Raw genomic sequence first — 24,349 nt, forward strand, 5'->3', positions numbered from 1 at the left:
TCCCCACACACTGCCAATTTTCCCTGAACTACAATCATTGAACGTATATGAAATTGATATGTTAAACTCAACAATGTTTATGTACTGGTGTTCCACAGGTTTGCTGCCTGTAGTTATGTTAAGAAAGTAGTATTCATGATCATCATACCCGAAACTCCAGTCATTTTTACCTATCTTTGGCCCGAACAAATGCTTATAGAAACACTATCTTTTTTAAAGATCCAATCCTTTGGAATGGTTTACCACTCTTCTCCATACTGATTTGTTTGAATGTTACTTTTGTTAAGTTATCTACTTTCTATGATCGTGCAGTTTGCAGTTGTATGTGTCTTTGTATTTATATGTATTTTATGATGAATGAAAAATCTTGAACTGAACTAACTCAGAGCTTCATGAGATCAACTATTTCTTTGATTTAATTTCTGTTTTGGCTATCTTACTTCACATCTACACACACTCAGAGATATCAATAAAAGTAGACAAACACATAAAAAAATATATAAGTACATACAAACTGACATCAAGTAGTAAGCTCAACCCCCCCCCCCAATATATACACATCATTTACATATAAAAGAAACACAGAAAATGAAGTACAAAAACAAGGATGTGCACATCGTAAGTCTGAAATAAGTTTATTTGTTGGACAACAATGTTTGTAATCACAGTCATGATCAAATACCATCAGCACAAAAAGAACAACATGGCTTTGTATTTGAGAAAACAGGTAAACAAAGAAAAATATGTTTTATGAGTACTGTAGTCACCATTGTGGTTTCAACATCTGTGGATGCATTTGAAACTGACATTGTAGTACACACAAATGCCATTTATGTTTGACATACCTTGTATCCCTTCATTGCATTTCATTGCATCAAACTGATTAGAAATTTTCAGCACAGAGTCATGATCCACAAATCCGCATATTGTTATAGCATATTACTTCAGTGTAAAAATGCCATTAGTCAACAAACTCATATTAAAGAAAATATTAAGATAGTAACTTCCTGCACTTTGCAGGCATAACACTATTCTAATTCCAACACACACTCTATACATTAACATTTTTGTCTGTCAATCACAGACATTGATGATATTATGTCAGACACAAATTTGATTCCCTGTGACCTAGACACAATGGTTCGAATTCATGAAGGTGGTACAATCTTTGTCCATGGTTTAAACCATGGACAAAGATCACAGTTTTGTATGGGGCACCAAGTGTCGCATGGCCTATTTCATTACAAAATTAGTCATTCCGTCGACAAAATGACTGATTTTGGTGTAAAGTGCGACTAGGCACCCCATGACCAGGGAGGTGTAAGAAAAGGAGAGACAACTCCTGCTCTCCTTTGAAGGATGCGCGGCACCGCCGAAAAGTTATGCGCTTAACTACAGGTGGAAATCAGGTGCTTTGACAAAAGAGAGCATCAATAATCGGGACTAGCGCTCTCACATCTAGAATACTTGCCCCTACTGCATTTCGCTCTCTCTCTTTCAATGTGATGGCAACAATGAATTTGTGTACCTTGAATTGGAGCAGAGAATCAAAATGCAGTGTAAAACTGACAATTTTAACAGCAAATAGTTTAAAAGCACGCTGGAGCACGCTTTAGCGAAGTACTTTATTTGAAAGATCAAAATATCCCAGATTAAAGGATAGAAAACTAACATGCGGAAATGTGCGCATTATAGAAAAATATTAGGTTTTTAAGAGGGCCTAATTTCCATTTCATTTCGATTTGCGCATTACGAAGAAACTAGAAATACATGTTCATAATATTGAATTCTTTCCTAAACTCTTCTAAATCAATTCGAGTATTTCATTTAAAATTTTACGGGGGAATAAAGCTTGTAATTCAACGAAAGGTGAAATGCGTTCCTCGTCTCCGAACTTCGCCTTGCAACTAGAGCGGTGCAGAGCATGACTTCAAAGCGTATAGTGGAATGATAGACATCCCATTGTAACGCTTTGAAACCAAACATGTGTTTGCATGAATTACGAACGAGTTGTCTCTCCTTTTCTTACACCTCCCTGCCATGACATTAAACCCAACGAGTTATATGCAGGTACTGAAATATGAAATCTCTGCTGCATCAGCCTGACAAATGTTAATGGCCGACCCACTACATGATTCATTTCACTGCTTTCATGTCCATCTCAAATAAAGAAAAGCGAATGCATTCTATTTTAAAGTCATTCATTCACCATTTGATCAGTACTCATTTACTGGCTACAACACATAATCAGTTCTACATCACACATTTTAATACTAATTATCATGGATATAATGATTGCCATTTACACTTTGTAAATTATTGATATCAAAAACAGATACAACAAACCTCACAAAAATTATGCCTTCGATTAGTATTCTTTTTTTTCTGATCAGTCTGCACACAAATTTCACACATTATCAAGATATTTGTCAGCAATGGCTAAGATATATGCTACTACAGTGCACTCCCGTTATAACGAACACGGTTATAACGAAATTCCGGTTACAACGAAATAAAATCTAGGGCCGCAACATTATCAACTCTATGTATTTTTATTGTTTATTCATTCGGTTATAACGAAATTTCGTTATAACGAAAGAAAACTGCCGGTCCCGAGGACTTCGTTATAACGGGAGTCCACTGTATTTTGTCTCTCTTGATATAGGGACAGGAAACAAACTATGCTACAGAAATTTCAGCTGACTTGAAAGACAGAGAGTAAAGATTTCATACAAGAATTAATATCACAAGCAAGCATGCTTCAGCCTGCAGAAATACTTCATTTACAAATTAAATATATGACAATGGTGACACTCTAATGAGAGAATAATTTACAAACTGCACACTTTAGGTGGATGTAGAATGTCACAGAAATATCATGCCTGGCGAAAATAGAAATGCAAAGATGTTGGTGCTACGACTTTATATGTGACCCGCTACAACAAAAGGATCCAAACGTCGGGGGAGGACAATTTTCTGAAAATGGCATGACATTATTCCCGTACTCTTCTACTTTAATCTCATATATAGCACAACTCATAAAAGTACTTGGTTGCGGAGATATCGTTGATTTTATAAGCGCATGTCAAGTGGTTATGGAAATCAGAGCTTCGAGAAAAACGCCTTCAAAGTTTTCCTTCCGACGCTATTAAGATCAAGGGGAGGCGAGACAGTTTTCAGCGCTTGACAATAGCAGGTATGCTCATAGCGACCTCCGCGATGTTCATTCAAGCTTAGCGCCAGCGGTCTACGCACGACCAATGAGTAATCAGGATGCTACACACTGACCAATAAGATCGCTCCCTCGTTGCTAGGGGCGGAGTCCAGCTTTCGGCAGATGATACACAAAACATTAGCCTACAAAATTATGCAAAAAACAGAAATCCGATTGTTTTGACCAATTTTGATTATGTGACTTCAAACTCGATTTTCTCGGCTCAGCCGTCAGTGACTTTAGGATCCTTTTGTTGTAGCGGGTCACATATAATGCACCACACATGTGTCATTCTGCATTCTATTTTGCCAAGGATTCTCCCCTCTTGGAATGCACAAGTTGACAAATGTATACATATTATGCAAATCCCATGTAAGGCTTTAAAACAATGGTTTCTGCTGACATACATAGTTGACAAGCATATAAAGAAAAAAAATGTGACTGAGTACTCATCAGGATTTAAACCTACAAATGGTTTCGGATGACCAGGAATCATTTGTAATTTCCTCCCCTTCGTACTCATAAACAATATTGGAAGATTATAGGTCAAGCATTGCCTTTGCCATAGTTCCTTTAAAGATTATGCAATGCTGCAAAATGGCACTGGTCCGATGGTCCCTGACCAGTAAAAATCACTGTCGGACCAGTAACTTTTTCAGGAATGGACCAGTAAATAATGGAAAAACTGGGTACCTGCTGGTCTGACAGACAGGTCGGACCAGTAGAAAAAATGGGTTAGTGTGCAGCCCTGGATCATGTGTAACAATGTATACAAAATATTTGACATCGTAACAACTTTTAACCAAAATCATAATTGACTGGAGGAATTCAGGAATTCAGCATAATAAAGCAATCACATTGCAAAAACATACAAAATTGATGGTTCTTATTTCATAAGTTGTTACAATTAAACCTATTATTTGGTGTACATAATCATGTATCACAGAATGTCGACAAGTTGGAATGTAGATGAAAAGTGCATAGATCCTGGCTGTCCCACTGCTGGGACAATAGAGGCAATAAAAGTCATTAGATGACCAGTTTGCTATCACACTGGTAACTTCAAGAAATTTAAAAAAAAAAAAAAAAATATTTGGCCACAAGTACATGTCACCTTCACACCACTAAAAAGTTTATTGGTCACAATCTAATCATACGTTTTCAGCACTTAAATATAAAAAAAAAAGAGAACAAAACAATAATTTCAGTAGAGGTGAAAAAAAAGAGAGAGAGAGAAAAAAAAGAAAATCACCTGCTGCTCCTATAATATTTCATAGTCTCTGTTGAAACCAAAAGGAATTGTCTGCAAAATATAGTACATGAAACCACCTATATTCTCTATGGAATATTACAACTCAAACTGCAATGAGGAAATATTACTTTCACACATAACTGTCACATGGTAATGAATGCAGTAATTAGCACTTCTCTTTTCCTTCAAGAGTTTGAACTCAAAGTGGAAGGAAAAGTTGGATTTTATTTTTGAAAAGATAGAACCTTAATAGAATTTTCTTGCAAAGCTAAAAAATTGTACATGACCAAAGTTAGTACAGGCGCTTTGATATGTATACAACAGAATTGAAGAAAGCAAGAAAACAGTACTATAATGGCATGATGTGATTTTGAACGTGTGATGATTATACCATGCAATTTTAACTAAACATATACAAGAAATCATATGAACTCGTATCAATAAGGATTTCTGATACTGAGAACATTGTCATCAGGTCTGAAACAAAGATCTCACATCGGGAAAAACTGACATCCTGTCAGTGCTTTGTTGAATGCCGATCAGCACAGAAATCCCCAAAGCACTGTCCAAAGTCTCTGGCACAGGATGGCTTAAGATTCATCTCAATCTTATGTCACAGATTTCCAATCAGTTGTAGGTTTGAAATGGAAAGCTGAGGATCTAGAGAGCTGTATCATACTTTGACAAATTCTTAAGCTAAACCTGAGATCATTACAGCATTAGATACTATAACAAAAGTAAGCACTGCAAACAAAAGTCAACAATACTCTACACAATAAATAAATAGAATGCTTGCGATGTTTTTTTCCCCAATTACTAATGGAGATCTACCATCCCTACCTCTCCCATCAGATGAAAACAAGCAAACAAAATTGAATGTGTGATGTCCTGATATTGCATATTTAAGCTTATTGAATTGATTGGTTTCCAATCTTTCACGAGATTGCAAATTTTCCAAGGAAATCTTTTTGAGAGCAGAATCAGCAGAGAATTAACTCTTTACTCCACACTCTTTCTTTCCATTTTGTCAAACTTATGTCACTTCTTCAACTATTCTACATGCTGTACTGCAGACAAAAAAAAAAAAAAAAAATGACATAAAAGTGAACTGAGTCTTTGGACTTGAGTAACATATCAGCATCAAGTCTGCCTTACACCGAATCAACTTGTATATTACCCTGTTTATGACAAAATAAGATAAAGCACACACAAACAAACATAAGAAAAAAGGCATTTGAAGAAAGAGGGCTGAAGCCAGCATCTAATGCTTAAGATATGGAAATTTTAAAAAGAAATGATTTTACTTCACTCATAATGCACAATATCAAAAGCTTGGTGGGTGAAAATTCTGTTTTAGAGAGTTGCGGGGATTGGGTTGGGTGGAAGATAGTCAAAGAGCTAATGAATACACACTTGTGAGGGGGAAAAAAAACCCTCAAACTAATATATGTCCTGAAAAGATGATCCTGACAAAGATCGGAATGCCTAACAATACAAACAACTGCTTATTCCGAATATTTTTTTCCCTTTTTCTCATGCCATTACATGACAATTTGCGTCTACTATGCCATTCTATTTTCCTTCAATCTCTGATAAATAAATCAGTGAACTCTATTCTCACACACATTTTGGAGTGTGGGGAAGAATAAAAACTAAACAAATAGTTGTCAAATTGACCAACTACCTCTCTGTGTGGAGACCGCCAACAACTTCACCAACCAACAGGGTTAACGCCCTATGGTAATGGAAAAAAAAAGTTACCAGGATAAGAACAAAACTGACTGGCTTCTTCCACCAACAAAGGCAAAGTGAAGATCTTGCAACTCTCAAAACTTCCCTAACTCGTGTAGATCACTTTACACTTGGAGATACCAAGGAGGGGAGCAGAGAAGCCTGCCCTCGTTGTTGGCTGGACATAAAACTCGATGGCCCCTTCCTCTCCTTCCTTCTCCAGCTTGGGGACGAGCAGGTGGCAGACGCGGAAGGTGTTGCTGTGCGCCCTTCCGACGAACATCCTGTCGCTGCGGCCGACGCCCCTGCTCTGGTTGGGGTCCCGCTCCACGCCGGCGCAGTAGATGTCAAAGTGGTTGCCCTGGTTGGCCGGGTAGGACCAGCTGAGGGTGGCGCAGAGTGACACCACCGTGTCTGGCTCCAGGACCTCTGAGATGGGTGGGTGCCAGCTGACATCTTGGCAGGTCAGGTTGGTCACCTGCTGTGTCTGGTCATGGAGGCTTCTTGGGTCCACAATCTACACAATAAAAACCCCAAAATGGCAAAGCAAGCTATGTCATACATGAAGAGAAATGGAATACAAACTGACGCCATTTCATACCCATGTGATTAAAACAGTACTGTAAAAACAGGAATGTTTGTGTGCAGGCCCCTTTTGACTCCTTTTTACTCCATTGGCTCGCCCTCATTGGATAAGCAGTTTTCAGTAGCTTTTTTTGCTACACTTGCTGCATTTTAACTTCACGAATTTCACGACAGCCAAGATTCACAAAATCAAAATGCATATGAAAGTTCTTGTCTACAATACACGTATTGCATGTTAGAGGCAACTCGCGAAAATTTCATGTCGCGAAAAAGGCTGTCTGCTACAATTCCTGAAAATTTCATGCCACGAAAATATTGTGTTTTACAGTATTCAGATCATCTCATGATAAAATCAATCTACTTCTGAATGACAAAAGGGTCCACATCACATGACATTATTGGCTGGTTTAAGTAATCATCCTAGTTTAAGGCTAAAAAGAATGAACAGGTAAACCATTACTGGTTATCAGGCAATACAGTTGCACATTGTGGGGGTAGGTATCATGACAGTCTTGTTTGAGATTTACGGGGAAAACATACCTACAGATATCTAAAATCTCATATTTCAAACAATCAAAAGACATGAACTCTTTGACAGGTAGTGCCAATTAGAGAAAAATCATTGTGTCACCCAAAATATCAAGTCGTTTAACCTACCTTCAGTTCACCAATCTTGACAGAGTATGAATCCAAGGCTTTCCCTGCTGCTGAGAAGAGCAGCAAGCCAATTTCTGAAATCTTGGCCCCTGATGAAAGGACTGATTCAGGAAGAAGGTAGTTCCTAGCAAGTAAAGACAGACACCCACAGTAAAAGATTGATGTCATTTTGAATATCATGGAGACAGTTTTGCTCAGACCTGCTGATACTTTGTGTTTTCATAATCACACAAGAAATACTGCTGACACCATTTTGTTATATTTTTCAATTACAATGAAACCTTTTTAATCTTGCACATGTCACTGGTACAACGGTTATTTTGAAGAAGAACTTGCCAAAAAGAAAGGAAGAAAATAATCAAATTGGTAAACAAAGACAACCAAAAACCCAAAGGCTAGCAAAAACATCAGGCATAGATAAAAGCAATGACAGAAGACTATCTGTACTAATGCAGAGTTCCCAAATGCTCTCATTTACATGAACATCTTCTGACTGTGAGATGGGCCTGGCTTACCTGGTAACCCATCCCTGGGTGGACACCAGGGAGCTGTCAATACCAAAGGAGGCATCCTGGAGGATCTTCTGGCACGTTGAGCCAAGAGGAGAGAAGACTGTGGGGCTGGAGGCCCTGAGAGACTCTGGGATTGAGTCCTGGTCTACCAGGGCTGACAGCCTTAGGCCCGAACCACTCATAGGCTGCTCTCCAGCCTTAGCCTCATCTGCATCATTGTGGGTGGAAAAGAAACATGATGACTATCTTACTGTTTTGGGAGCAGACCCAGAGGAACTGAATTGAATTTAGTCAAACTGGATGGAGTTGGATTAATATTGGATTGGACTGGATTGGATTGGATTGGATTGGATTGGATTGGATTGGATTGGATTGGATTGGATTGGATTGGATTGCATAGGATTGGATTGGATTGGATTGGACTGGATTGGATTGGATTGGATTCGATTGGACTGGATTTGACTGGATTGGATTGGACTTGACTGCATTGGATTAGATAGGATTGGATTGGGTTAGATTGAATTGGATAGGATTGGGATTGGATTAGATTGGATTGGATTGGATTGGATTGAATTGGATTGAACTGAACTGCATTGGACTGGATTGGATTGGACTGAATTGAACTGAATTGTAAGTGGCTGCTAAGGAAGCAATGAGCGCTTGTAAAGCAAGCCCCCTCTGAAGGGCTAGGTAACAAAGAAAGTGCCTCGCCTAGGGGCACAATGGATGCAGCCAGGGGACTAGAACTAAGGACCTTGTGACTGACAGTCTGTGGTCTCATCCACTGATTCACAACAGAATAATTCTATAGTGTGCTTTTCTGGTCACTACGAATATTCAAACAGTTGAGTCTCTGGAAGGATTGGACACAGACTTTTGTTCAAATATCTTCCACAGGCTGCATAAACACACAAAATCAAAATAAGATGAAAATGGACAGAAAATACTAGAGGAATATCCTGTAAGCACTGGAAAAAAATTGGATTGGTCAAATGATAAGTTTGGAAAGCACAGTTCACACCATAGTTTGCATTTCACACAACTACTTTGCACAGTTGCACACAAAACAACAATGTGTGGTCTATTACCAAAAGACCAGATTGTTTTCTTACAACTAATGTAGACTAGAAATGTTGCTTTGGCGACTGGTATGCCTCCGCCATAATGCATGATTTTCCCAATAGGTCTAGATAGTACATGTGGACACTGTGTGATTACATTTTCACAAAATTGGCAAAATATTGGAATGACAAGTTTGTCACAAATGTGTTGAATGTTCACCTTCCTTGACCTAGGTTTAATTGGATGAATAAGAGAGCATGTATCTAGGGATTTAAGGACTTTAACTTGACTTTGACCCATTCATACATTTAGGCATTGAGTAATTTTCAAGGTACAGGTGTGGAGAAAAAGTGCAATTTCTGAATTGAATAGTAAATTGTTACCATTTTCATCTGGCCCTTGACCCTAAAATTCATAAGATAATTACTTTCAGGTAGAACATGCATAATATGTACTAAGTTTCAAGGTAACTTGAGCCACTTCCGAGATATGGAGGAAAAAGTTAGTTCAGCACTTTCACTTGATCTTTGACCTTTTGACCTTTGAGGCAAAAAGAGAAAAAAAAAACTTTCCAGAGAATTTCTATTAGGTTACACACGCATACACCAAGTGTAAAAAAATAACCCTGCTGGCATTGCATAAATATGAGGGTAATAGTAAAATTTTGAAGTGTTGCACTTGACCTTTGACCCCTGACCTTTGACCCCATGAACCCTACATTCTCTAGATAATCACTTCCAGTCAGTACATGTATATACTATGTTCCATGAAGATACCTTGAACAATTTTCCAAGGTACGGAGAAAAAAAAGAAGTTTTAATATTTTTACTTGACCTTTTGACCTTTGACCTTTGACCTCATGACCCAAACTTTCACCAGAGAATCTTAATTGGGTAATACATGTATATACTAAGTTTCAAGAAAATATCTTCAGGCATTCAATAGATATGGTGGAAATAGTGAAATTTTATGTATTTGACCCTGACCTTTTGACCTTTGACCTTTGACCTCATGACCCAAACTTTCACCAGAGAATCTTAATTGGGTAATACATGTATACACTAAGTTTCAAGAAAATCTCTTCAGGCATTCAATAGATATGGTGGAAATAGTGAAATTTTATGTATTTGACCCTGACCTTTTGACCTTTGACCTCATGACCCAAACTTTCACCAGAGAATCTTAATTGGGTAATACATGTATACACTAAGTTTCAAGAAAATATCTTCAGGCATTCAATAGATATGGTGGAAATAGTGAAATTTTATGTATTTGACCTTGACCTTTTGACCTTTGACCTTGAGCATGTGCACCCAAAAGTTGATAGGCACAACTTCACCCCCTAATACACATACATGCCAAGTTTCATTAGGATACCTCAACAGGTTTCGATAGTTACCTTGTCCACAAAATTCATTACGGACGGACGGAAGGACGGACGGACGAACAACCCGAAAACATAATGCCTCCGGCACCACTTCGTGGCGGAGGCATAAAAATAAGAAGACTCAATCACTTCTGCTACTGAAAGTTTTTTAACATACCTAAAATGTGTAATAATTAGCTGCTAATTGACCACACAGATGTGTTTGACAAGAATGCAATAAGAAATCAATATTTTGTTTCTACTACACATAAAACTCAACCAAAAATTACAACCAGCCATCCATTCTACATGACCTTTGCCACCATAGTATATCCCCCCCCCAAAAAAAAAAAAAAAAAAAGAAGAAGTGCAACATCTGAAGGTGGAGGAGACATCTCTGCCCCGTGAGGCCCTGTACTCACCCACACTATTCCAGAGGATGAGATCCTTGGTGAGCTGGCCGCTGGAGCTGGTGAGGTAGAGACAAGCACTGCAGGAGTCACCGTGCTTGAGTGTGTAGGACACGAGAAGAGGGTGGCAGCCTGTGATACCGGTACTGAACAGTCTGGAGGTGGGGGAGCAATATCAACATGGATGATGATTAGTTTACCATCATAGATTTTGGCAGGATCATGTATAGTCTTCTGGCAGTACACAGGGCCAATCTTGAACATACTTAATGTGCTTATTTGGATAGTATATCGTCCTTTTTCGCACTCTTTTCATATTAGGTTCCCCAGAGACTCCAAAGAGAATCTGTGCTTAAGAATATAGAAAAAAGAGAGATATAAAAAAGACCAGTGTCTGCAGGCCTAAAGATTAACTTTGGAACACCAGAGTCCAGCAAAGAATTAACAATATTGCATGACTATTTATTATCCAAATGCATGTTTGCACCTAGTTTCAATGAAGTTGTAGTCTGACAGCTAAGTTGAATATGCATCAAATATCATATCTTTTTTGATAATTATACATTTAATTCATCATAAGAATAAAACTGCATCAACTTGAAACACATGACATTTTCCTGTGATTTTCATTATCACAAACCATGCCCTGAAAATGAACTCTGTAAGAATTCTAGGAAGGTTTTCTGAAATTACTTCTGTCATCTTCATTATCACACACCATGCCCTGAAAAGGAACTTAGTAAGAATTCTAGGAAGGTTTTCTGAATTTACTTCTGCCATCCTCATTATCACACACCATGTCCTGAAAAGGAACTCAGTATTGAAGAATTCTGGGAAGGTTTTCTGAACTTACTTGCACCTGTTGACCTGCCCTGCTGCCAGCGAGCCATGGATCTCAACACAGCCTCCGCCATTGAAGCCATCCGACACAACGTGCTGCATGGTCTGTTTCTTTGCAGCGCCCTCAACATCAGCAAACTGCTCGGGACCGTGGGTCAGGACGATCTGCTGGGCGCTGAAATTACACCAGGCTTTCTTCATCACCTCCTGGATATGACAAGGATGGAAAGCCTTCATGACAATTTCCCCCTCACTTTCTTATTGCAACAAATAATTAGAAAAACAGAGATCTGCTGAAAACGAAAAGCTTTAGAACAGTTTTATCGGTTCCTGAATCAACTGACAATGCAGAATATTGAAATTGATGTCACTTCAAATGTCATATTCAGATTTTGGACAGCTGTCACTGTTAATTTCCCCTAATTTCAACATACAGTTAAACAGTATCGAGTCTATGTGAAAGTTACAAATCTCATTGCATTCTTATTGCAACTGATTCACAAATTGCATGTCATTAATGTACATAAACACTGATTATTCAATGTTTTAGTAGTAGCTATGATAAAAATTACGGGCATACATAGTCAAGATTGGGTCAAAGGGCCAAAGCTCATCGTATTCATTACACTTTGCAGTAAGAATTGTTTCTGTTTAAGACTCTCTGAGATAAACAAAGGGCGATTACCATGGGGCAACAACAACAACAAAAGAAATATAACTAAATCAGAAATGTAGTGCTCACATTGCCACACTTGAATCCAAATTCTCCGTAGCCCCTGCAGAAGTTGGTGACGAAGGGGAGGGAAGAGACGCCATGGGTGTAGAGGTAGGGGTGCAGCAGGGACCAGAACCTGGGGTGATATAGGAAGGTAAGTTAAAACAATAATTGGGAGGAAAGTAATTGGTATAGGAAGGTAATCTCCAAACAATTCATTACTGCCAGTAATACCCAATATGATGGACTGACAACTCAGGAGCTCCTTACTAGAGGCTAAATTGAGCAATGTGGGATAATGCCCTCTACGCTTATTCCACTTTCAAATAAATGTTTTGCCCTGGAGGCCTATGTCAATGAAAAGAAGAAATTGAGCTTTTTGCAGGCAGGATGGACAGGAAAGACTATTAGATGCATAGATGGTTAGAGAGATGATATAGAGAGGGACAGATTTGAATCAGATGGATTATATTTCAACATACATTCATGACACTCGATGGACACATACAGAAAGTCACAGAATGAAAGAACTAAAAAGTATCTATGAAAGATGTACAGAACAGTGAGCTTTTCAACTCCCCGATCAATATACAGAGAACAAATACCTTAAGAGACAAGATCAGCTTTGTACAATGAAAGAGCTCTGATCTGCACACAAAACTATTTTTTAAACTCCAGACTCACTTATCTTGGTTGGCAATGAATTCCTTTTCTCCCAGTTTCTCCATGACCCAGCCGGGGGCAAAGATGGCAGCAGACAGGTTGTGTCTCTTGATCACCTCCATGGCCTTAAAGTGAAAACAACATCAAATAGGAGGCAATAGGAAAAACATACATACATTGTACATGGGACACTGTGCATGGTGTTCATTCAATTTGTCACTCTACAGGCAATTTTAGATGCAAGAGAACACACGTAACCTTGCAAATGGGTGAAAGACATGTGCAAAGGGGTAAGAGCATGTCCAATGACATGTACTCACTAGTACTAATAGATCACAAATTCTAAACTACAAGGTTGATTCAATTCAAAACAAAACTTACCTACTGCAAAAGCATAAACTGTCATTTGCTTCATTTTATATCCATCTAATACAATTCAAATTCACACTTTCACTTTTTTTTTAAAAATCATAAAATTTAAGATATGCTGCCAGGACCAATAATGAAATAAATAAAACAGCACACTTTGATCTCCTAGCACATTTCTCCATCACTCAAAAATTGCGAATATTCTGCAAAATATCTGATCTACATACAAACATCTTGTTTGTGTGATGAGGAAAGAAGAAACATGTTTGAGAAACATGGCAAACTCGTATGATACATTTTACTTTTCATGATTTCAAAATTGTTACTTTTCTCACTTTGACAAGACATAACATTCTTTGTGATATCTGACACAGAGCTTTGATTCAACCAAGAGGCCTCATCAATAATACACATCAGGGTGTTACAATAGCAAGCTGGGTTAGAGTCACCAAAATGTGCTATGCATGTAACATTACTTTGCCTTGTCTTTGACTTTACAGTTGATCTTTCATCACCACTGAACTGTCACTGGAAAGTGTGGTATTTGGGCCTGTGAATGGTTTGCATGAGAACAAGGAGCAACTAGTGAAAATTGTCAAAACCTTGTACCCCTCCCCCTCCTCATTAAAATATAGCATACAAATGAATTACACAGTTCTAGTAATAATGTAACTGAACCCATTGAGGACGAAATGATTTTACTATAACACACATTTCTCATAGACACCAGCCCCGAGTATTCGGGACTAGTCTTAAACAGGTAAAATCATGACGATACCTTGTTTGTGTTCCATCCTCCTCCACCGAAGCAGTTTCTGCCGAAGACATCCACACCAACGTACACGTCAAACTGCCTGGGACCGGCGTTCTGGACCGAGGCAGCCAGTTTGTTCTCATTCCATGTGTAGTTCAGGAAGATCGCATCACTCACATCAAAGAACAGTCTGATGAGGAAAGGCATGAGTCATCAATCAGTACACTCTTGATGAACTTACTACCAGGGTATGAAATCTACAGAATTCATTAGAGATAGAAATGCAAAATTGCTAGAATTTTGACTTGAAACCTCCATCAAATGTTTTCTGTCTTTTTTGGGAGTGGGTGGTGGATTGGAAGAAAGGATAGTAATAGACTATTTTCAGCCTGCAATTTTGATGATTTATGGACATATTTTCCCTCGAATTGATTCGATTGCTAACAAAATTTCAGGTTTGTGCAGCCAAATGGAACATAAAATCTCCTTTCCCTATTCTGATTCCCATTGACATGTGCGAGATATGCTTAACCCATTTAGGTTGGTATGATTTGTTTTGGGAACATGCATTTCACATAGACGCTTGCCCTAGTATACTCCGGACTTGTCCTCAACGGGTTGATAGCTAGAGTTTAGTTACTGCCATCAGAAAAATGGAACCAAAGGTTGCTGTGACACACTAACAACTTTTTTTTTTAACGTTTAACTATGTATGTGGCACAGTAGGTGCAGTCAGATCAGCTGAAACGAGTGCACTGTCTGCCACTGGGTAACTGACATTGGATAGCCCTGGTATATTACAATAAGATATAGAATGTAGCTGAATGTATTGCAAGTTGATAAATGGTATCTTACAGGTATCACATATTTCCCACTCACGATTTTAAATGTCAACTTTGATATTGTTGTAATATCCATTACTGGGCTTTGTTTCCAAGGGACATATTAAGCAAGAGATAACTTCACTACTCTGCTGAAAGGCCATGAAGAGCAGAGACCGCCCTCACCTGTTGTTATCATTCAGCATATCTTGCCACCGCAGGGTGCCATCGGCAATGACGCTGTCATACCAGATGACCTTTGACCCAGGAACGTGGGCGTGCATCTGCTTGGTGAGGTAGTCCACAAAGCCGACGAGTTGGGGCATGTGGTTGGGCTGTTGGTAGAGACAGAGAAGAGAAAAGCCGTTCTGTGTTTATTGCAAAACACAGACATAAAAGATATATTGGCCTTTCGGGCTTCTCCTTTCACTTAAAGTGTGTCAATGTGGCATGACAACGAAAAACACAAAAATGAAACCCATTATTTTGGTGATTACACTATGTGACTTGTCTCTCATGACACAAGCAAACACACAAAAACAATATATATATATATATATATATATATATATATATATATATATATATATATATATATATATATATATATATTGTTTTTGTGTGTTTGCTTGTGTCATGAGAGACAAGTCACATAGTGTAATCACCAAAATCAAACTAATCACAGAATTGTCACATCTGGTACATATTATTACACACCACTTAAATGTTTGACACCATAGCATCTGCCGGTAGATGTTACATAGAAAGATTATGTGAACAGTATTTAAAGTTCAAATATTGATCTAATAATAATAATAATAATATATATATATATATATATATATATATATATATATATATATTATTATTATTATTATTATTATTAGATCAATATTTGAACTTTAAATACTGTTCACATAATCTTTCTATGTAACATCTACCGGCAGATGCTATGGTGTCAAACATTTAAGTGGTGTGTAATAATATGTACCAGATGTGACAATTCTGTGATTAGTTTGTGGTCAAACAGAGTCAAGATCATCCTGAAGAATATTCTTCTCTTAAAACATGTTTCCATCTTTACTCTTTCACAACTCAGAATTGCATTCATCATCATGAATCTGAATTGTACTGCTTCTTGATATTTCCTGGTACTCTTCCGGTATAAGGTAACTGACAAGGTAATGGACACCATGCTATGAAGTGGAGTGGGTATGTGTGTATAAAATAATAAATCTTACAGCACACCTAGCACAGAGGCAGGCAGTCATATTTTACAGTTTATATATGTATGATGCCTGACTAGCGGAACACTTACTGCAATAGGATTTTCAATGTTCACAAGCCAGCCATCAAAGTTGTAGTACTTTGCGATTTCCACCATCTTATCAGCAAAGGTCTTGTAGGCAGTTTCACTCTGGAAGATCTCCTCACATCGCTTTTTGCCATCCTGCCACTCAGTTATCATGGTTCCTGAAGAATCCAATGAAAATCACAAGAGTACGTTTATCTCCTACAAAAGAAACATTTGCCCCAAAACCAATAGCACTGTATACTACTTTGAAAAATATGCTTCCAGTATATAAAATTGTCAAAAAGACATTAAAACATGCACCATCCCTCCTTCCCACACACACAAACAAACAAAACTCAGATAATCTACTTCTACTATGACCAAACGTTTCTCCTGATATTCTTCAGGCTATGTGCTAAGGTGTGGAATTTGAATGACCTTTTGATCCTTCATGTGCAATGTATACATCCACAAATCCATGAAGCATATTATTTTGTATTTGTAATACCAGACTGCCTTGTCTAGATCCATGTGTTCTGTAGGTAATGATAGTAACAGGAAGATGATGCAGCCTTTCATTTAACTCCATTTTTTTTTTAAGTAATTTTGAAGACTCATTCTGATTAATGACCACCCCAATGTCTTTAATCTTATTTCAGTACATTTTGTGGATTACTCGAAAACCTCAATTTTCACATTTACTGCAATGAATATGGATAAGACATAAAAGGAGCAGGCTGAAATTAAATCACAAAAGACTGAACTTCATTTACACTACTTAGAGTCCACTGTATTCCATTACATACACTGTACCTAATATGGACAGATCTTTATTCACTATACTCTCTTACAGAAAACTGAGCACTGAAATTGAAGAGTTGCTGACTTCATCATAGATACACTCAATCTGCCCAGCTAAGTCTGGAGATGGCCTTATAAATACTATGTAGCAGCATCCACTCACCGAGCATAAGTGTGCCATTTTTGTGGGCAGCATCAGTCCAACCTGGCGGAGGGATGGTGATAAAGTGGTGGCTGAAATAGATGAAGATGTCGACATACTGCCAGTGGTAGAAGCGGTAGGCTGTGCTGATGGGAACACCCTGAACAAACCTTTCAGGGAGGCAGGAACAGAACAGACATTAATGTTGCATGGAGTAATATGACTTTACATTGGCATCAAATCTCAAACTGAAAATGAATGTTCGACAAGATGCAAAATCACTACAATTTAGTGGTCATTGCTTTTCAGTTAGAACTCATATATGGCTGATATTATTGTGAAAATATATGTCCAATACTTATCCCAAATGGAAAAAGTATTAATCTAATATTTGTTCCACACATTCCCATACCATTTTTAATGAGAAACTCACTCCATGCTGGTAATAAAGAAACCTAGAGTAGCGTTTGTCTTACGATGTACATGTATGTCTGTTTGTTTGTTTCCAAACTCATTCTATACTGAATGTCAGCTTTTGCTGCTGATAAGCTTTTGGCATTTTGTTGCTTTCTTTTCTGGAATTTATACAGATGATGAAAGAAATATCTCTTCAAAAGATAGTGATTATCTGGTCACACAGTAGCCTCTTAACTGATTCTAGGGCACCACCTTGGCAGCAGATACATCAGACAGCTACAGTAACTGTAATTGATAATTCTGTCTCTCAAATTTTAAACACACAAGAAAAGAGGAAACTTTACTGCCATATGGCATTTCTCATGCAAGCCCCATATGTGGAAGGGAAATGCCATCCAACAGCCCTGTACTAGCTGTGGGACAAATCTTTTGTGATAAGATAGCTTACCTATCATCAATGTATCCTCCTTTCATATCATGGCAGACCAAAGTCTTGGGTCTGGGATCGTCTGGAGTTGTTGGGGTAGCAAGCGGCGTTACTGGAACATTGAATTTATCATCTCCACATTGCCATAGCAACACCTCATCCAGGTTTCTCAAAGGTTGGGTGATGGGTTCTGAAGTTTTGGGCTCATAACGATTACCTGCAAAGAGAAAACGAATGAACACATGAAGGAGAAAATGAGAAATAAAAAGAGAGATCAAACAATTAAACACCGAGTTTAAACACATTTAGGATACCTAGTTCAAAATATCATTTAAGACTGATATGTCATTTACCATTAAAGAGAAACTTTCAAACAAGTCTGCCAATCCAACTATAAGAATGTAGTGCCAAGGGAGGCACTCCTAATTCCACCATGAACAAACTTGAAACTACACTCATCAATGTACTAACTCATAATATTAACTAAGCTCTATCACTTTTGCTTCTAGAGGAGAAGATTTTTAAAGATTTCTTAGTTTTGTTTTTTTTTTTTTTTTTGGGGGGGGGGGGGGGGGGGCCTCCAGGAGGGGCATGGTGCCCATTTGAACCAACTGACATCCTATCCCCCTAGGCTACCTGCCAAGTTTGATATAATCAGTCATGGGGTTTTCAAGAAGAAGAAAACGAGAAAAGTTTACACATGATGGACAACGCATAATGGATGACGCATGACAGATGCTGAACAAAGAGTGATCACAATACAAAATTTGTAGCTCACTTGAGCCTTCAGTTTAGGTGAGCTAGAAAGATAATGCCTGGATACAACATCGCCAATTGTTGCTCATTAGGGTGAAAAAGTTTTAAAAAAGGGGTCTGTGGGCAATGGATTTACAAGACCTTTTAGGGTGAACATTTGGGTTACGAAGTGTTATGGTTATGCCATGGTAGGGATGATGGTTAGGGATTGGGTTCTTTTCAGTGTATAACTTACCATGCAGATGAAACAAAAACCCAGCTTTAGGGCTTCAAAATAGTTCTATCATAAGACTTAGGGAGAGAAACTACTAATGTAAAAATGATAATCAGTATGATCAATATCAAGTATTGTTAAATATAAAAAATGTGAACAATAGTTACATTGTGTATCACAAAATTGTTTCTAAAATAAACCATCCACAGTTATGGTGTATTGAGAAAAACAGTGATTTCTTCTTATATTTTCATCATTATTGCAAATTTATTCTTTTATATGGTGGGATATTTTGAGATAGAACTGACCTACACATAGGCATCAAATGTGATAACTCAAACATTTTTTAAAATCACTGCTCCCAATGGTAAACAGTACCTTTACAACATAACATATTGTCTTTTCTTTGTAACATTAACAAAGAAAAGGAAAAAATCAACTGTGGTCCATGAAAGAACAATGCATTGGTATGCAATGATATAACCAAATTAAAAGGCTTTACATATTTTAAACTCATGCTCAGATACATAGTGTAGGATTGTTCTAGGGTCTACATACATGAAGGCTGTCTGTAGATCTCCTGATTCTCATTGACTGCAGACCCTCCTAGTCTACTTGTTGTAGATGTCAGTCTATATGCCATTTTTTTTTTTTTTTTTGAATTTTTCTTCGGTGGCAATGTACTACAAGTTTCACATGACAATATGCTATCAAAAGATGCTGTGGTGTGGGGCTGATCCACAGTGATCCAGGGGCTAGAAGGCAAGCAGAGTCGCCATCAAATAAGAATCAGGATCTTTTTGATTGCCTTTTTTTTTTTTTGACTGCCTTATCACTATTGCTGACATTGTATCAGCATCCGCACCAAGATTTGACCATAGGTTTTTATATACACAGCCGTGCTGCTGTACAGCATGGCATCTGGTTGGGCTAAGGTTTCTACTGAGCAGGCTGTCAAATTTTAGACGCCGTTGTGGTCGATATGGACAGCTTGCGTTGAACTGTAAAATTTAGACCAAAATTTACCGTAGATACCGTAACTAAATTCCTTGAGAAAAGCTCCATAGGTCTCGATATCGTGGCACAACCGGTTGCAAGGGTAAACATGATAAAGACTTTACTAAAAGGGTGTAGAGAAAATTATGCTATTTATGCTGGTAGGCTACATAAAGTAGTAAGCCTAGGCCTGTGCATCGATTCCGGGATATCACTGGCACTGCCCTGCATGGCAGCACTACTACCAGTAAATTTATTGTAAACATGGTAGACCATCTAAGAGTTACAGTGTAAACCCCCAGTATAATTCGGTCAATAAGCTTTTCTGCAATATCTTTTACACTAAAATAATACATATATAAATCATATCTGCAGCAATGTATGTATATCAAATTTCTTTCATCTCAACTTTTATTTTGTTAAACACATTATAGAATTTCACAAAATCCCAAAATATATCACCTTGAAAATCCCCCACAGAATATGGTCACCGCAATCAGAATTTGTTCAGGCGATATGCATGTTCGAGGCCGCTAAAAAATGCACCACGCTATACCTTGTTGGCGCAAAATTGCATCAGGGACATTGTGGTGCCCGTTGGTGACCAAATTCTGGCAAGTCAGCCCTGCATTCAACCTTTGTACATTGGGACATACAGGGATTTAGTTTTTCTTTTGCATATTTGCGAATACCATCACACTCTGAGCTTGCAATTTAAGCAAAAAATCTTGCGAGAGAACGCATATTTCTCAATTTTTAGTGCTTTTTCGGCAGCCTGTACTCTTAAAACTGGGATTAATTCATGTGCGCTTTGGAAAAGTTGCGCCGATTCGATTCTGCATTTTTGACAGTGAAATTGGGACTCTGAATGGATTTTTGGATGAGAGTAAGGGACTTTCCTGTTGTGAATGCAGTATGTGACATGAAGTGATTTGTATGTGTTGTGACAGTAGAACTTACTGCCATACTGGCTTGTAATTAGTGATATAAGTCAAAGTGCCCGATTCAAATTCCAGTAAGTGACTGAATACTGGTGGTAGGCTTACCCACTGCACTAGATAAAGAAACTGAATTATGCCGACTCTACATTATAAAGCTGCAGTAAGATAAGGAAGGTTATGTCCGGAAAAAGAAGGGAAAATTACTTCGATGAACGTATTCATCAGCTATCGTTTGTTCGCTATTATACAGTAATACCACTGCGGCATTTAGCTTGTAGTTAGACTATCTACTAATTTAGTGCAATAGGGTGTCTGGAGCATATTTGTAACTTTTAGAATTCTCTAAAAAGCGGATTGTGAACTATTTCATATGATGTAATATTTGGTACCCTGGGGCTGGGTTACCAAATGAAAATTCCCAATTTTGTTGAATTATTATTTTCTTTTTTCAGCGCTCTACCCTGGGTTACCAAAAATGTGGAAAATAATTCTTAGTATTATCATGCACAAAAATGTTTTCTTGTTTGTAAGATGCAACAATTAATGCATGCAAATAATACTTTTTTTTATTTTTTTATTCATGCTCTGTTGTACTCTTCGCTGTTTAAAAGTTGACATGGAAGGAAAATTGGCATTGCGATCGTTATCGCCACACCGATTTAAGCCGGTGATGATGATGAGAAAATAGTTGCCACGACAACATTGAGAAAGAGTTCCTTTTTGTACAACTGTATGAAAATGGACATGAGATGGCGCTACACAATACTGTACCCCAGGCAAATTACGACGGTACTCTGGGTACCGGGCCGTGTACGGCACTAAGTAAGACTAGAGAATTAAATTTACACCATCAGTGGCGGATCCAGAGGGGGGGCGCAATAAGCGCATGCCCCCCCCCCCCCTAACTAAGTAAGAGAATTAAATTTACACCATCAGTGGCGGATCCAGAGGGGGGCGCAATAAGCGCATGCCCCCCCCCCCCCCTAACTAAGTAAGAGAATTAAATTTACACCATCAGTGGCGGATCCAGAGGGGGGCGCAATAAGCGCATGCCCCCCCCCTTAATTTTTCGTTTGAAAAAAAAAGAAAAAAAAAAGAAATGAAACCTGGAAGTGGCACAAGAAATAATTAGTTGTGCCCCCCTCCCCCTCCCCCTCCCCCCCCCCCCCTTACAGAATTCCTGGATCCGCCCCTAGCCCCTGCTGCATTAGTGCATCATTCATTAAGACATGATACTTAGATTCTATTTCAAATTTCTGGTGGATACGACTCTACTCCCTACTCCCAATCGCCCTCTCTGGCAGTGGAAACACTGATGAGGCGGTGAGGCTACCCTGGATAAATAACAGTAAGACCTTATCATATTCATAACCTATCGAAGGCGAAGCGAAGCGTTGTTACTCATTGATACTCCGGCCGTACTCCATGGCCATCCATCAACGTCTAACACTCGAACAGTCGAGTTAGACACCTCTGCACTAGTCACTGCACTGGCACTGGTTAACATGGTTAAATTTACAGTTAGTTGCCCCAGGGTTATAATACTTACCTAGATCAGGAAAATCTGTTACTTTAACTTTGGACTTGAATTCAGCTGCAAGAGATCCTGGGTCTGCTGACGAAGACATGGCTCAAATTCTATTGTGTAAATGTTTGAGAAAAATATAGGCAGTCCCTGTCCGTTCGCTAGCTCCTGGGTGACTGAGTTGATCATCAGGCAATGGTAGAAATTACTGTGATAAACATACGAAGGCGTCATAATTTTGTTTGTGAAGCTAGACGTTATTTTCAGACCCTGTGAAGTGATTGCACAACTCTGGATCGAAGAGAGCACAATATCATAGACATCAAAGCTTACAACATCAACCTCATCAATATTGATATTACTCATGTTTTCTATTACTATTGGAAGTGTTGATCTGCTAACTAACGAAAACTCATAAAGTGGGGATAAGTAGTTCAATAAATGAATCCCAGTTTAATTTGGTCTGAATGTCACATAGCTGCTGTATATTGCTTGAGCGCATTACCCTTCAAATATTTAATACGATTAAAAATTAGTGTGTTAGCTCGTTTGGTACATGTAGTAAAAAAGTATGGAACACGAAAAAGCTTTTATTAAAGCAAATAAATAATAGAAAAACCTCCATCACTTAAATTTTCGATATTGATCTTCTTATTATAAAAAAAGATAAATGTTCTTTTCTGACACTATGTTTCATAGAAATCATAACTCCTTAAATGCGAAAACGAATTCACAAGCTTGACAAGAATCTTCTAATCAATTAGGGTATGTTGCGTACCATAAGTCTTCATCAACAGCTTTAGCTGCAATTGGCTTTAAAGAAATAAAAAAAAAAGTATTATTAATATTACACTATTATTTTGGAAGTAAATAATTAAGAATATTATTGTCAGTTTGTGAAAATATTTTAAACCCATATACTTTGCTCTTTGGTAATAAAGAAACAACAAATTGGCCACGATCGCTGCACCAGCGCCAGAGACGTACGTACAGCTTATGAGCTCGAGAGGTGTGTCTCCGATTCTCCTCCATAGCAACGTGAAGCGATGGGTAAGTGTTGGGTGATTTATTTTAGGTGATTTATTTTGTGTACTATTGATTGCATTTTTTTCTCAGAATCACTTTCATATTATTCTTTCTTCACACCTGTGAGTGTGAAGAAGATGTCTTGATCTTTTATTGAGCCCAGAGATTATGTCTGTTGAAATAATAAACAGTTTTTGAGTTCGTCATCTGGACATCTCATCTTATCTTACTCCCGAGCAACGCGTCTCCCCCGTAGGCCTACTACTGCAGGTAAACACCACATGACGCGACGCGACGCGCGCTGATCGCTTCGGTCAGCGACGTGTGTCGCGGCTACCTTCGCCGCACCATCTGTATTTTCTATTCAGTCTTTGTTGCTGTGGTGTAAAGTGCCTTGAGTATTTCATCAGAATGGAAAATGGTGCCATAGTACCAATTAATACTACCACATCTCTTCTGTACTGTAACGTTAGACCATAGTCTATGACTATAGATTGTCATTTGGCCACTGGTTGTTTGTGATGAACTTATTGTCTAGTGTCAGTAGTGACAATGTGTCACATATTCGCAATTTAGCAGAATTGAGGATGGATGCCTAAAATGACTGCTCTTTGTGTAAATGCACTAACCTTTGGCATTTTAAAGGGATCGTATAGTTTTGGTTGAGACCTAATTTCAGGTTTCTAACATTTTATGGTGAGATAATGAGAAACCTCTTATGAAATATGAAAGAACATGTAATTCTATGAGGAATTCAACGTTCATTTGATGAAAATTGGTTTTGAAATGGCTGAGATATCCAAAAAGAGCGATTCTAATAAAGTATGGGACCCACACTTTATTATGATCGCTTTGTTTT

The 24,349-nt window shown here is 38.2% G+C and overlaps 1 protein-coding gene across 1 annotated transcript; it reads right to left on the bottom strand.

Moving 5' to 3' along the window:
• Positions 1-6,303: 6,303 nt before the first annotated feature.
• LOC140231656 (cytosolic endo-beta-N-acetylglucosaminidase-like) lies at positions 6,304-22,615 on the bottom strand. The gene is made up of 13 exons (XM_072311809.1): positions 22,489-22,615; positions 18,054-18,249; positions 17,210-17,358; positions 16,270-16,424; positions 15,138-15,286; positions 14,155-14,320; positions 13,029-13,132; positions 12,372-12,480; positions 11,643-11,836; positions 10,802-10,944; positions 7,955-8,159; positions 7,440-7,563; positions 6,304-6,714 (listed from the first exon to the last, which is right to left on the bottom strand). The coding sequence occupies exons 1-13, from the start codon at positions 22,565-22,567 to the stop codon at positions 6,304-6,306; spliced, it is 2,184 nt and encodes a 727-aa protein (XP_072167910.1). The 5' UTR covers positions 22,568-22,615.
• Between the last annotated feature and the right edge of the window lie 1,734 nt (positions 22,616-24,349).

This window comes from Diadema setosum, chromosome 8 (genome assembly GCF_964275005.1).
Source record: "Diadema setosum chromosome 8, eeDiaSeto1, whole genome shotgun sequence".
In the NCBI taxonomy this organism is placed as follows: Eukaryota; Metazoa; Echinodermata; class Echinoidea; order Diadematoida; family Diadematidae; genus Diadema; species Diadema setosum.

Bases quoted from the DNA above. Each gene is read 5' to 3' on its own strand.
- LOC140231656 (XM_072311809.1), bottom strand. From the start codon at position 22,567: ATGTCTTCGTCAGCAGACCCAGGATCTCTTGCAGCTGAATTCAAGTCC. The intron at 14,321-15,137 runs GTGAGGGCGGTC...TTTCCTCATCAG, and splicing joins ATGCTGAATGATAACAACAG to ACTGTTCTTTGATGTGAGTG. The intron at 7,564-7,954 runs GTAAGCCAGGCC...TTTACTTGCTAG, and splicing joins ACCCAGGGATGGGTTACCAG to GAACTACCTTCTTCCTGAAT.